Genomic DNA, 12483 nt, shown 5'->3' with positions numbered 1-12483 from the left:
CTAAGGCATTTGGTATTTAATATCTGTTGTAGGCCGACTTGTGGCTTAATTATGCATTTAATGTAAGGGTTTATTTAATTTGCAACTTACTAGGTTGACTTGTGGCTTAGTTGGGTATAAGTAGAGGGTCTTGTAGAGTCCATAATCATTGTCATTCATCATGGAGAAGAAGGAAAAGCTGAAAGGAGCAAATTTTGAGGAGAGCTAGTAGCTAAGTGTGGGCTTGGAAAACAAGAAAGTTTCTTCATGGCTTACGAGCACAAGTTTAGATTCTTCTTGGGATTTCTACTAGATTGTGGTTCTAAACTAGCTAGGAGTTGGATCTTGTGAGGTCTTGTAGAATTACTATTGTAATTACTTATGTATTTGGTCGTAATTGGGAAGGCCTTACAACCGGGCATGTTGAATGGAAATCTTATGATTCTATTATGAGAATTAGCATTGTGTGGATCTTAATCTTTGTGTTATTGTTTATATTTTGTTGTGTAGTTAATTGTTGGGAGTTAAGACATCTCCTTTGGGGATTCTCTTGCTTTGCACTGCAATAGAGGGTGAACATTATCAGAGCGAAGGTTTGATCTAGTTGGAGATTTTTTGCAAAGGGTTTGTGAAGATCTTGGAAGATGCCTTCAAGAAGATTGGACCCTAGGGAAATTGAAGATCTCCGTGATGCTATGGAAGCAAGGATCTCTGAGAAGGTTAAAAAAGATTTCAAATCTGAGATGGAGTTGATGAAGAATGAGATCATGAGGTCCATAGCTAGTGTACCTCAACATGTGGGTACTAAAGATGGTTATGAGGAAGTCGCTAAGGAATTTGAGGTTGCCAGATTGAGTGGTGAAGATAGAACCAATCGTGTGGAGAGATCTATGGAAGAATGAGTTGGTCGGTTAGAATGACTTGACACTCGGTTAAAGCTAAAGCACACGATAGATGTTTCTAATTTCTTAGGTACTTTGAATCCTGAAGACATGATTGATTGGGTTGGTGAATTGGAAGCCTACTTTTAGTTAGAGGATATTGGAGATTTACTTAGAGTGAGTTTGGCATGGGTCCTAAGTTGAAAGGACATGTTTCTCTTTGGTGGAAAGAATCGCAAAGAGATAGAGAAGAGGAAGATGAAATGAAGATCACTCATTGGAGATTGATGGTGACAAAATTGCAGGCTAAGTTCATACTTGTTGATTATGAAATTGAATTATTTAAGAGGTTGCAAAATATGAAGCAAAAGGATACACTTGTGAAAGATTATATTGAGGAGTTCTACAAATTGACTATTTAGTCTAGACATAGAGAACCTTCTAAGGAGAAGGTGTCTCGGTACATTAATGGCTTGAGATTCAATATTTAGGATGAGATTGGTATGTTGAATATTGTTGCTGTTGAGGATGCTTATTAGTATGCTCTAAGGGAAGAAGATAAATTGAAGAGGAGAAATCAAGGTAATTGTCATCGAAAGGAGAAGCAAGATCACTCAACAAAGTGCAAAAGATGAATCAAAACCTGTTGAGCCAAGGAAGAGGATGAGTAAGGTTTCCTTTAAAGATAATTGTTTTCGTTGTAGTGTAGAAGGACATCAAGCTTATAATGTTCCCAAAAGGTGGATGATAAAAGCGTTGTTGTTGTGAATGAGGCTAAAGACCATATCAATGAACCTAAGTAGGGAGAGAGCTTGTTGGCTCGGTGAGTATAGTTTGGTAAGAGGGCACTAGAACCTTGTCAAAGGAGTAATTTGTTCAGGACTCATTGTAAGTCTGGTGGTAGAATCTGCAATGTGATTGTGGTAGTAGTAATAACCTTGTTGATGAGGAGATGGTTTAGAAGCTTGGTTTGAAGAGAGTGAGACATCCTTGTCCATACAGAGTTGGTTGGTTACAAGATGAATATGCTTAGGAAGCGACGAAGAAGTGTCTGGTTGATTTTTAGATTGGGTAGTATAAGGATCAAGTGTTGTGCGATATTGTGGACATGAGTAGTTGTCACATATTGCTTGTTAGAGCTTGGCAGTATAATTGTCGGGCTATGCATGATTGTGTCAAGAATGTGATTACTGTTGTGAAAGGTGGTAGGAAGCGTTCCTTGATTCCTTTGCAAAATGAAGAACTTGGTAGAAGAAACCTAAGTATTGGGAGCTGAGTTGAGTTGAAGGATTCTAAGAGGCTTAGAGATCAATATGGAAAGCTAACCTATGGAACACCAAAGAAATATGCAACTAAGCAAAAATGGAACAAGGGAAAGAGTGTGCAAGTTGAAGACTTGGTAGATATGTATGTGAAGAACTAGTTTGGGATTTATGTGCTGAATCCCAGAAGATGTTCTTCTAGCTACTAAGAACCACTTTTCGCACCTGGGGTGTGTGTTGTAGGAGCATCCTAGGCTAGTGGCAATCCTACATGGTGAAGTGGTTGGACCTTGGAGTTGGAGAACTCGATTGTAGAAGGACTAGTGCTTGGTCATTATTGGGTAGTTTTTGGGTGTAGTTTTGGCCAAGGTGCTTGATCACTAAAGGAGCTTGGCATATATTGTGTTGTTTGGCATGTGAGGAACTCAGAGCTTGATCAAGCTTGGTGGTATTTGTCGACGCTCGACAGTTTGGTTTGCCGAATGGAGTTCTTGAGGATCTAATCAATCATTTCGGAGCATTTAATGCATGTGGCATGAGATCATGACATAGAGCGATCATGGGAGTTTGTGTGGACCTATTTGGGTCTTGGTTATTTGTCTTAGGTGTATTTAATGAGTGTTGTAAGCCTTCTAAGACATTTGGTATTTAATATCTATTGTAGGTGGACTTGTGGCTTAATTATGCATTTAATGAAAGGGTTTATTTAATTTGTAACTTACTAGGGCGACTTGTGGCTGAGTTAGGTATAAGTAGAGGGTTTTGTGGAGTCCATAATCATTGTGATTCAGCATGGAGGAATAGCTAAGAGGAGCAAAGTTTGAGCAGTGCTAGTAGCTAAGTGTGGGCTTGGGAACAAGAAGGCTTCTTGGTGACTTGAAAGCATAGGTTTAGATTCTTCTTGGAGTTTCCACTAGATTGCAGTTCTCAACTAGCTAGGAGTTGGCCTTGTGAGGTCTTGCAAAATTACTATTGTAATTGCTTATGTATTTGATCATAACCTAGAAGGCCTTATAGCTAGGCATGTTGAATAAAAATTTGATGATTTTATTACAAGAATTGGCATTGTTGTGGATCTTAATATCTGTGTTATTGTTTATATTTCGTTGTGTAGTTAATTGATGGGGGCTAGGACATTTCCTTTGGAGATTCTCCTACTTTGTACTATATCAGATGGTATAAGAGCTTAAGTTTGCCTGAGCATGTAGATAGATCACCGAAGTTGTGGCAACAATTTGCAATAGGACCTAGAGTGAAGATTATCAGAGTGAAGGTTTGATCTGGTTGGAGATTTGTTATAGAGTGTTTCCAAAGATCTTGGAAGATACCTTCAAGAAGATTGGACACTAGGGTGATTGAAGATCTCTGTGATGTTGTGGAAGCAAGGATCTCAAAGAAGGTTAAAACAGATTGTAGATCTAATATAGAGTTGATGAAAAATGAGATCATGAGGGTCATAGTTGGTGTACCTTAGCATGTGGGTACTGAAGATGGTTATGAGGAAGTTGCTGAGGACTTTGAGGTTACTGGATTGAGTGGTGAATATAGAACTGATCGCGTGGAGAGATCTATGGATGACAGAGTTGGTCGACTGAAAATATCTAACACTCGCTAAAGCTAAAGCACAAGATGAATGTTTCTAATTTCTCAAGTACTTTGAATCCTGAAGACCTGATTGATTGGATTGTTGAATTGGAAGACTACTTTGAGTTTGAGGATATTGGAGACTTGCTTATAGTGAGGTTGGCACTGACTAAATTGAAATGACATGTTGCTCTTTGATGGAAGAATTGCAAAGAGATAGAGAAGAGGAAGGTGAAATGAGGATTACTCATTGGAGATTGATGGAGACAAAATTGAAGATCCATGTTTTCGTAGTTTAAAAGAACCTATCTCTAGTAAAAGTATGTTTTTATTTAATCAACAACAATAGTCATTACTATTTACTTTAAAAAAAGATAATTATGATATTGAAATTTGATGTTAAAGAGAAATCCCATTTTCAAAATAATATTTAATAAATACTTTAAAAAAAAACTATGATTAATTTTTAACTAAAACTTCTTTTAACAAATCAAATATAATTTAATATTAAATACATTAAATATCATTAAAAATAACTAATTAAAAATGACCTATATATTAAATAACATTATATATGTTTTTAAAATTTATAAAGAAACTATTACAAAAATTTATTTAATAAATTAATTATTTTTTGAACTTTTTTTTTTGGTTAAAAAACCCCTTGAGGTTTGGTGTTGTCACAACAATGCCTATTGTTATAGTAGTAATGGAGAAAGGGGAATGTGGGGTTGGGGAGGTGGTGGCCCCTACCCCACCGTTATATATATAACTGTACCAATATTATTTTGATAAGAAAATTATTGGCAAACAATTGAATTTTATTAAACAATATTGAGTCAAAACCCTACCCATGAACTAATTTTCATCAATTTAAATCTTTTCAATGAGGGTTTTCAATTTCATTTTTCTTTCATAGACGTTTCAACAATGAAGAACAATAAACTTCTAAACAAGGGTTTCAATTCAAAATACATTTCCATAAATAAAATCAATCTAACATGCACAAAGAGGACATAAGTTTTTCACGTCTCCTAGATCCTTAAGAAATTTCTCTTTTTTCAATTTTAGAAATTGCTCCTCCAAACTTGTATGTAGAATTGAGCTCGAATATCTTAATAAAGAGTCTAACCCTAACTAGGGTTTCCAATTTATGAACATGCAAATGCCTCTCATTAAAATAAACTTTTGTTATTTTAATTTATTTAATTCCCCTGTGCACGCTTTTTGCCTTTTATTAGAATAAACCTTATTTAAATTAGTCACACTTTGTTTTTAATAGGTAAGACGTTTTTAGAAAACATATTTATTAATTTAACTAACAATAATATTTAAAGTCCATTATTTAAATGCAAATTCTAAATTTATTATTGTTATATTAAATAAATATAACTGCACCAAATTTAGTCTTTTAATTAAATCTTTCAATTTAACTCTTCAATTTAATTAACTAAATATAATAAAATTGATTTTTATTTTTATTTTTTTTATCTAATTTATTTATTTAATAATCTCTTAGGCTGATTTAATTATACTTGAAAATCACAACATATACACAAACTCAATAAGATAAAACTCGACTACATATACAAAGAAATCAAATTCAAAGGCCATGATCTCAAATTCACGTTACTTTGGACAAATTCAGAAAGGTGAAGAACTCAAATACTTATCCTTTATTTTAGGACAATTAGGCTCGTGTTTAGGATTTGGATTTGAGATTTATCTCCCCTGTTTTACCATTGAGATTCTATGATAAGGCACACTCATCCTGGCAATTCAGGGAAGTTGATGTTCGGTACCTGCAATTTGCACAAAAGTCAAATATATATATATATATATATATATATATATATATATATATATATATATATATATATATAAACTAAATAGGTAATGACGAGGAGTGGTATATCGTGCAGATCTTGACTAGCAGGTGACTACGACTCCCTCCCTCAGCCACATCAAACTCGTCAGACATAAGACAAAACGTACACATGCAAGTATGTGGTAAGTAACCATAAAACCGCATATAAATCATCCATATAATTGTCATCATGAAAGCTACTGAAATCACTATATGAAGTATGTAGATCAACATCATCAAAAGAATAACCATGAACACATCAAATATCTAAGTATAAAGTAGCTCATTAAATATATAATCCAAACATGTAAATAATATCAACTAAATCAAGTAACCAAGTACCACTAAATCAAATCACATAATCATGAAAGGAGGCCTAAAAGAATTTGACAATGTAACATAAAAGCAAACTAGGGGTAGGCACTACACCTCTTATGTCATAGCTCTTCAATAGATACACATGTAGTAGTCATTGCATGATGACTTTCCATTTTGAGATCAAGTTTATACAAACCTCTCATCCCGATTTCTTGAGCAATCACATTATTGTGATTTTCCATATCTTTAACTTGACAACTTGTCTTCAAGAATTCAACTTTTAGACTTTGATCAGTAATTGCTGAAACCAAAATCAAATTTTTCATAATTTTTGGTGTATACATAATATTAGAAAGTTGTTTTACATGACCATTTGGTAGTTGTACACTTATATCACCACATCCTTTTACATCACGTGACCCATTATCTCCTTAATAGATCTTCCTACCATCATCTTTCTTTTGAAAATGCTTAAACCAATTTCTATGACATTACATGTGGACTGATGCCCCTGAATCTATAAACCAATCATTACAATCAGTTGATTCAATTGAAAGAGCTTAATTAGAGACAAACATATTTAAATCATGAAGGTTATCACTTATTGTATCATCACTATTCACAAAATTACCCTCATATATGGTGTTTTTGGACTCATTAGTTTTCTTTTTGTAACATTCATATGCATAATGACCAAGTTTGCCACAACAATTATAATTTCTATTTTTCTTTATATTTGATTTTGATGCTTCCCCATTGTGATACCTTTTTTCTTCTTTGTTCCTTCGCTTGTCAAACTTACCCCATCCTTTGGTTTTTGACCATTGCTTACTTTTATATGGCTTTTTGTCTTTCACTATCAAAGCCAACTCTACACTTTGAGCTCTGTTAATCACATGCTTCTTTCTCTCCTTTTCTTGTAGAAAGATGCTTGCCAAATTCTTAAAAGGTGTATTTTCTCTTGCAGCCAAATCAACAATAAAACTTGATAGTCACTAACCATTCCATTCAAAGTAATTGTCACTAGATCATTACTAGATACTTGTTCACCAACAATAGCTAGCTTATCCCTCAATTCCTTGACTCTTGATAGAAATTCACTAACACTTCCATTTACTTCTATTTTGATAGACAATAATTTGCTCTTTAAAAATAAAATTCTACTTGACTTTGTAATCTCATACAAACATTTCAAAGCTGACCATGTACCACTATAAGTATTTTTGTCTCTTACGTGAGGGATAATTGAGTCGTTTGCTAACATGCACAAGAGAATCTTGGCTTTTAATTCTCTTTTCTCCCAATCTTGGACAACAATTGGTGTTGTTGTGGGTGATGTATGGTGTTGTTGTGGGTGATGTATGATGTTGTTGTAGGTGATGTATGCTTGGCCTCTTTGCCATTTACAATGGCCCAAGCATTATGCCACTCCATTAGAGTCTGCATCTTAAACTTCCAATTAACATAATTGGAACTGTCTAACTTATTTGATTCAGTTAGATAAGAATCTACAAGATTGGCCATAACAAGAGAAAACTAACAAGAATTTATTACCAAAAAAGAATTCTTACACTTGAGTACTGTCACAATGAGTACTCTTTCCCAATATCACCAATTGATCAGCACACTAGCTGATATAACTTGCAACAACTCCTTTTGCAAACATATTGCAGCTTCAGCACTCCAAAGAATTTTGAAAACACCACTAAATGAAACTCAGACTTGGCTCTAATACCATATTAAAATAGAGAAATTATACAGCTGAAAACATATTAAAAAGAAAACAGGGAAGGAAGACACTTTCATCTTGATTTTGTTGAACAGTAGAAGATTATTTATACAATAGATTGACCCATCAACATTCCTAAATGATTGGAAAATACACTGACAACAAACTACTTTATGATTGACAACACACACATGAAAATGGACAACTGTACTACTTTTGTCAGCTAACCGGATCTAAGAGCCAGATCTACAATTAGTCATTTGTTCTAACTAGAACTCTATGACACCACTACAATTAAACTGGACTCTTGCTACCAACAACTCAAACTTGAGTTGCCACAAGTGCAGCTAAGATTATTCATTATTCTAACAAGCCAGCCTTAAAAGGATCAAAAAGTTTTGATTACCACAAGTCAAGTAGAAGTGCTGAGGACTATAGAGGTACAAATTTGATCAAATATTCAGTTGAATGAAAACAAGTTTCCTTTGTAGAACGTCCAAGAGGAGGTTCATGTTACAAATCGACGCTTGGCTCAGACCTGACCTAATTTTGTTTTTAAACATTTAGCTTTACTTACTCTCAAAAGTTACTATAAGTCTTAGTGTAAACTCAATTCAACTTAGGAGTTGAACCATTCAATGAAATCAACAGGTACAATAGGCAAGAATAGGTACAACTGGAAACTTAGTAGTTTCATCATGATTCTTCTTGTCTCATTCTCCGTAGTAAGGCTCATAGGATTGAATCGAATTTTCCTACTGATTGAAGAATCTTGTGCTGCTGTGCTGTATTTGGCCCATTGAGACCAACTTCTTGACTTTCTTCAGCAAAGTTATTCCACATCCTCAACTTGGTTGTCATTGGATAGCTTATTGCATCTTGGCGATTCTTGAGATATCTTGGATGAGTCAGATTTCAACTAAATGTTCTTGCTATCCTGCCACCTCATGCTCACCCCTTGCCTTTTCCTTCAGCTTATTTTCAGATCTCTGCATGATTTTGTTCTAACACTTAGTGAACATTGCTCCATGGCATACTCTGGTCAGTTTAGTCAATTATGTACGAGATTAGGAACATGTTTTCTCCTTTATAGTTGAAGAAGCCACCACGCAAACCATGGATAATTTTGGAAACTTTATGATCTAGGAAATATACATGTCTTCACTGAACCATTGTTGATAGCTCTCGAACTGAAGGCTGACATAAAAAAAACGAACATAATTGCTATCGTCCGGGCAACTAATGTGCACCATAAAACTTAATAGATCTCTAGAAAAATGTTGGGGAAGTAGATGCGCATTCCCAGATTGTAGAAAATCTTGTTTTGAACCACTTGTGATCAATAATCCCTTCAAGAACACTGACCATCCTTGACATGATGGTAACAGCTTGTGATTCCCGTAACAATATGTGGTTCAACAATTTTAGCGATGAAGTTTATTGCAGAGTGGCAATCCCCAAACTCGGAAATTCTTGACAAAACAGCACAAACACAATGACCAACGTCTCACTACAGTAGAAAATAATGTGCTCTTTGTCCTCATCAAGATCACTTTGATTTTTTTTGGATCGGGGCCATACAATGCCACTTTCATTTTCTTGAGATAATCTCTCCAAATCTTTGTAGATGCTCTATATTCACTGGCGTGATCTGTCTTCTATGAGGAAAGCGTGCACCTGTTTATTAACCTCAATCCAGCTGCAGCCAGGTGTTTTTTTCACCTCCTTTTCTTTCATCATTTTCCATATCTTCTCGGCGTCATGCCACCTGCCAGCTGAAGCATAGATATTTGAGAGGAGCACATAAGGAGAAGGACTCTGGGGATCCATTTCAAAGAGGAAACCCGCTAGACGTTCTCCTAGCTCTATATGATTATAAATTGCGCAGGCACCAAGCAAACATGTCCACAAAGTAGCGTCTGGTTTTATTGGCATCTTGTTGATGAAGTCTTCAGCTTCATCCAAGCGCCCAGCACGCCCAAGAAGATCAACCATACAGCAATAGTGCTCCATCGTGGGTTGTATGTGATAAAATTTGCTCAAGTAATCGAAATATTGATAACCCTGTTCCACCAGGCCTGCATGTGCACAGGCAGACAGAACACAAAGCATTGTGACGTGATTTGGACTTACGCAAGACTGTTTCATTTCTTCAAAGAGTTTGAGTGCCTCCTTGCCGCGGCCATTAATGGCATATCCAGAAATCACAGATGTCCAAGTTGTTACGTCTCGTTCATGCATATCGTCAAACAGTTCTCGGACCTTCTCTATCCTCCCACATTTTGCATACATATCTATTAGCGAATTTAGCATGGCAACATCCAACTCCAATCCTAATCTAGCTATCTTTTCATGTATATCCATTCCCTTTTCCAGAGCAGCCAAGTTAGCACATGCCGAGAGAACGGTAGTGAATGCTTTCTGATCTGGAATCGTACCTGCCCGTTCCATTTGTTCGAAAAGTTTCAGCGCCTCCTCTACTTCGCCATTCTGTGCACACCCTTTGATCATCACTGTCCAGGAAAGAACATCTCGTTGCGGCATATTGTTAAACAGTTTCCTGGCAGTCTCTATGCTTCCACAATTTGCATACATGTCTACAAGTGCGCTTTCCACAATGATTCCTGACTGAATTTTTCTCCTAATTATGAATCCATGCACCTCCATGCCGTTCTTTAGAGCTGTCAAATTGCTGCAAGCCGGGAGCACGCTAGCCAAGGTTTTGACATCTGCCTTCAGTCCTGCCATTTCCATCGGCCGGAAAATCGCCAAGGCTTCCTCTTGCTGCCCATTCTGTGCATAACCTGCAATCGATAAAAATTATGAAACCTTGCATCAGAATTTCATTTGTGAGGGTTTGAACTGTGAGCGGTTTTAGCAATCTCATCGGAATTCAACTATGTAGTTTTCAAGTCCTATCAAAATACTTATAGAGGAAATACACTTCACCCCAAAGCATATTTAAACATTTTTTAGTGTTTGCAATAACTATTATAGAAGGGAACGTAATTCACCTCTAAGCATTTTTAGAATAGAGACGTACGGTGAAGGCTTAAGGCTTTTTGTTCTAGTCAAGTATCTTAGCTTAAAAAGCTAACCAGCAAATATTATCCTAACCTGCAATCATGGCAGTGCAGGAGAAAATATCTAGATGAGGCATTTCATCAAATAATTCACGAGCTTTCACCATATTTCCAAATTTTGCGTACATGTCTATGAGAGCAGTCTGGACGATGGTATCGCACTGAAATCCACTGCCTAGAATCTGTTCGTGGATCTCCAAACCCCGCGCTTCATATGCCAAACTCGAGCAGGCGGGCAGTACAGCGGAAAATGTGAACTGATTGGGTTGAACACCTGAGCTTTGCATTTGGTCAAACAAATCGAGCGCTTCCTTGGGCAGTCCCTGCCTAGCATAACCTGCAATCATGATGGTCCAAGATCGCACATTTCGTTGAGGCATTTCGTCAAACACTTTACGAGCATCTCGCAGACTTCCACACTTGACATACATGTTGACAATCGCATTGGCTGAGATTCTGTCTACGCTTAATCCTTTTCCAATCTTGTTGGCATGGGTTAGTTTTGACTGCGATAAATCCCTTTTCTGAATGCAGTCCTTTGCTAAAGAGTCGATTGGGTAGTTTGGGAATTGCAATAAACGAAGGGATTCCTTCAGAAAGCTCGGCTGACGGAGTATTTTGATGTGCTGAAGCGGAGTACTGATACCATTATTCCCATTAAAGTGGTTTTCGCAAGCAGTGGTTGTTGAACACATTCTAAGCTGCCTTTGTGACATTGGCTCCGCGCATAACTTCAAGGGCCACTTCTTATGGCAACCACAGATCATGCCCATTTTTATTACATTGGCTCCACAGATAACATCAAGACCTGCTTCTTATGGCCACTGCAAACCGTACCCATTTCCTCAACGGTCGATTTTTTTCAGAGCCAAGTGGTGTCATAAATATATGCGTTATTGATTTGGAGAAATTAAAAAAGTTTCGCATTCTCCTTAAATGCATTGCATTAGCAATAGCTATTGAATTTTTTAATTTTTATTTACCACAGAGGTATCCCCGTGGTCCAGCCCAGCGCTCAGGAGAGGCGCGCTGAGGTGAGACTAACCCTCGGTGGGTGGGGTAGCGGGCTCGTACAACGGTCCCACTGGGTACCCTGGAGAGAGGCTTGAACTGAGACCATGGGGTAACCCACAGCCTCAGGGCTCCGCTCTCAACCAAACGAGCTCGCGCCTTCCTCCACTCTCAACCAGATGAGCTATTGAATATTATAATAATTAAGAGAATAACAAGTGAATGCTCAAAAATGCTAAAAGATGGAGTATACTTTAAAGTAAAGGCTGATATACTAGGGACGTTTGAAGGCACCCTTAAAGATATGCTAGAATAGATCAAGTTGACAAAAGGGATAGAGGATCTGAACAAACAAACTGATGTTAGTGGCCATGCTAGTAGTAGTATCACGGTGTATAGGCCCAGGCCCAACAACACTAGGTTGGGCAGAATGGTCAACATACTTGTAGAGACTTGTGAGGCTAAAAGTGTAGTAGTGTCCACTAAGAACAAGGAGGAATTCAATGAAGGCAGAACACCTTGCATAATGTTTAGTGTTATTCCTCATGCGCCTGCTTTTCCATGGAAACAACTGGTGAAGGAGCCAAACACAGAGACTAGAGGTGAGGAACTGAAGCTTTGGTGGTCAGATTGTCCCCTGCCTTGGACGGCGTGGATGGAAAGCTGAAGATGCAGTTTAGTTCCTTTTTGTTTCTTTAATTGGGCTTTTAAGTAGATGGTTTGATGTTTAATCATTGATTTGTATGGAGCATAGATCGTTTGACTTAAG

General features: G+C 36.9%; 1 protein-coding gene across 1 annotated transcript; it reads right to left on the bottom strand.

The window, feature by feature from the left end:
• Positions 1-7414: 7414 nt before the first annotated feature.
• Positions 7415-11934, bottom strand: LOC149579950 (pentatricopeptide repeat-containing protein At2g13600-like). Its single transcript, XM_089787938.1, has 2 exons — positions 10738-11934; positions 7415-10424 (listed from the first exon to the last, which is right to left on the bottom strand). The coding sequence occupies exons 1-2, from the start codon at positions 11474-11476 to the stop codon at positions 9259-9261; spliced, it is 1905 nt and encodes a 634-aa protein (XP_089644064.1). The 5' UTR covers positions 11477-11934; the 3' UTR covers positions 7415-9258.
• Positions 11935-12483: the final 549 nt, after the last annotated feature.

Source organism: Cupressus sempervirens, chromosome 1 (genome assembly GCF_028749045.1).
Source record: "Cupressus sempervirens isolate cs-2001-9-10 chromosome 1, ASM2874904v1, whole genome shotgun sequence".
NCBI classification, from domain to species: domain Eukaryota; kingdom Viridiplantae; phylum Streptophyta; class Pinopsida; order Cupressales; family Cupressaceae; genus Cupressus; species Cupressus sempervirens.
The sequence above is the reverse complement of the archived record's forward strand: the minus strand, read 5'-3'. Positions and strand labels throughout refer to the sequence as shown.

Excerpts from the sequence above, each read along its gene's own strand:
- LOC149579950 (XM_089787938.1), bottom strand. The coding sequence starts at position 11,476 with ATGGGCATGATCTGTGGTTGCCATAAGAAGTGGCCCTTGAAGTTATGC. Across the intron at positions 10,425-10,737 it reads CTGCACTGCCATGATTGCAG|GTTATGCACAGAATGGGCAG; the intron begins GTTAGGATAATA and ends TATCGATTGCAG.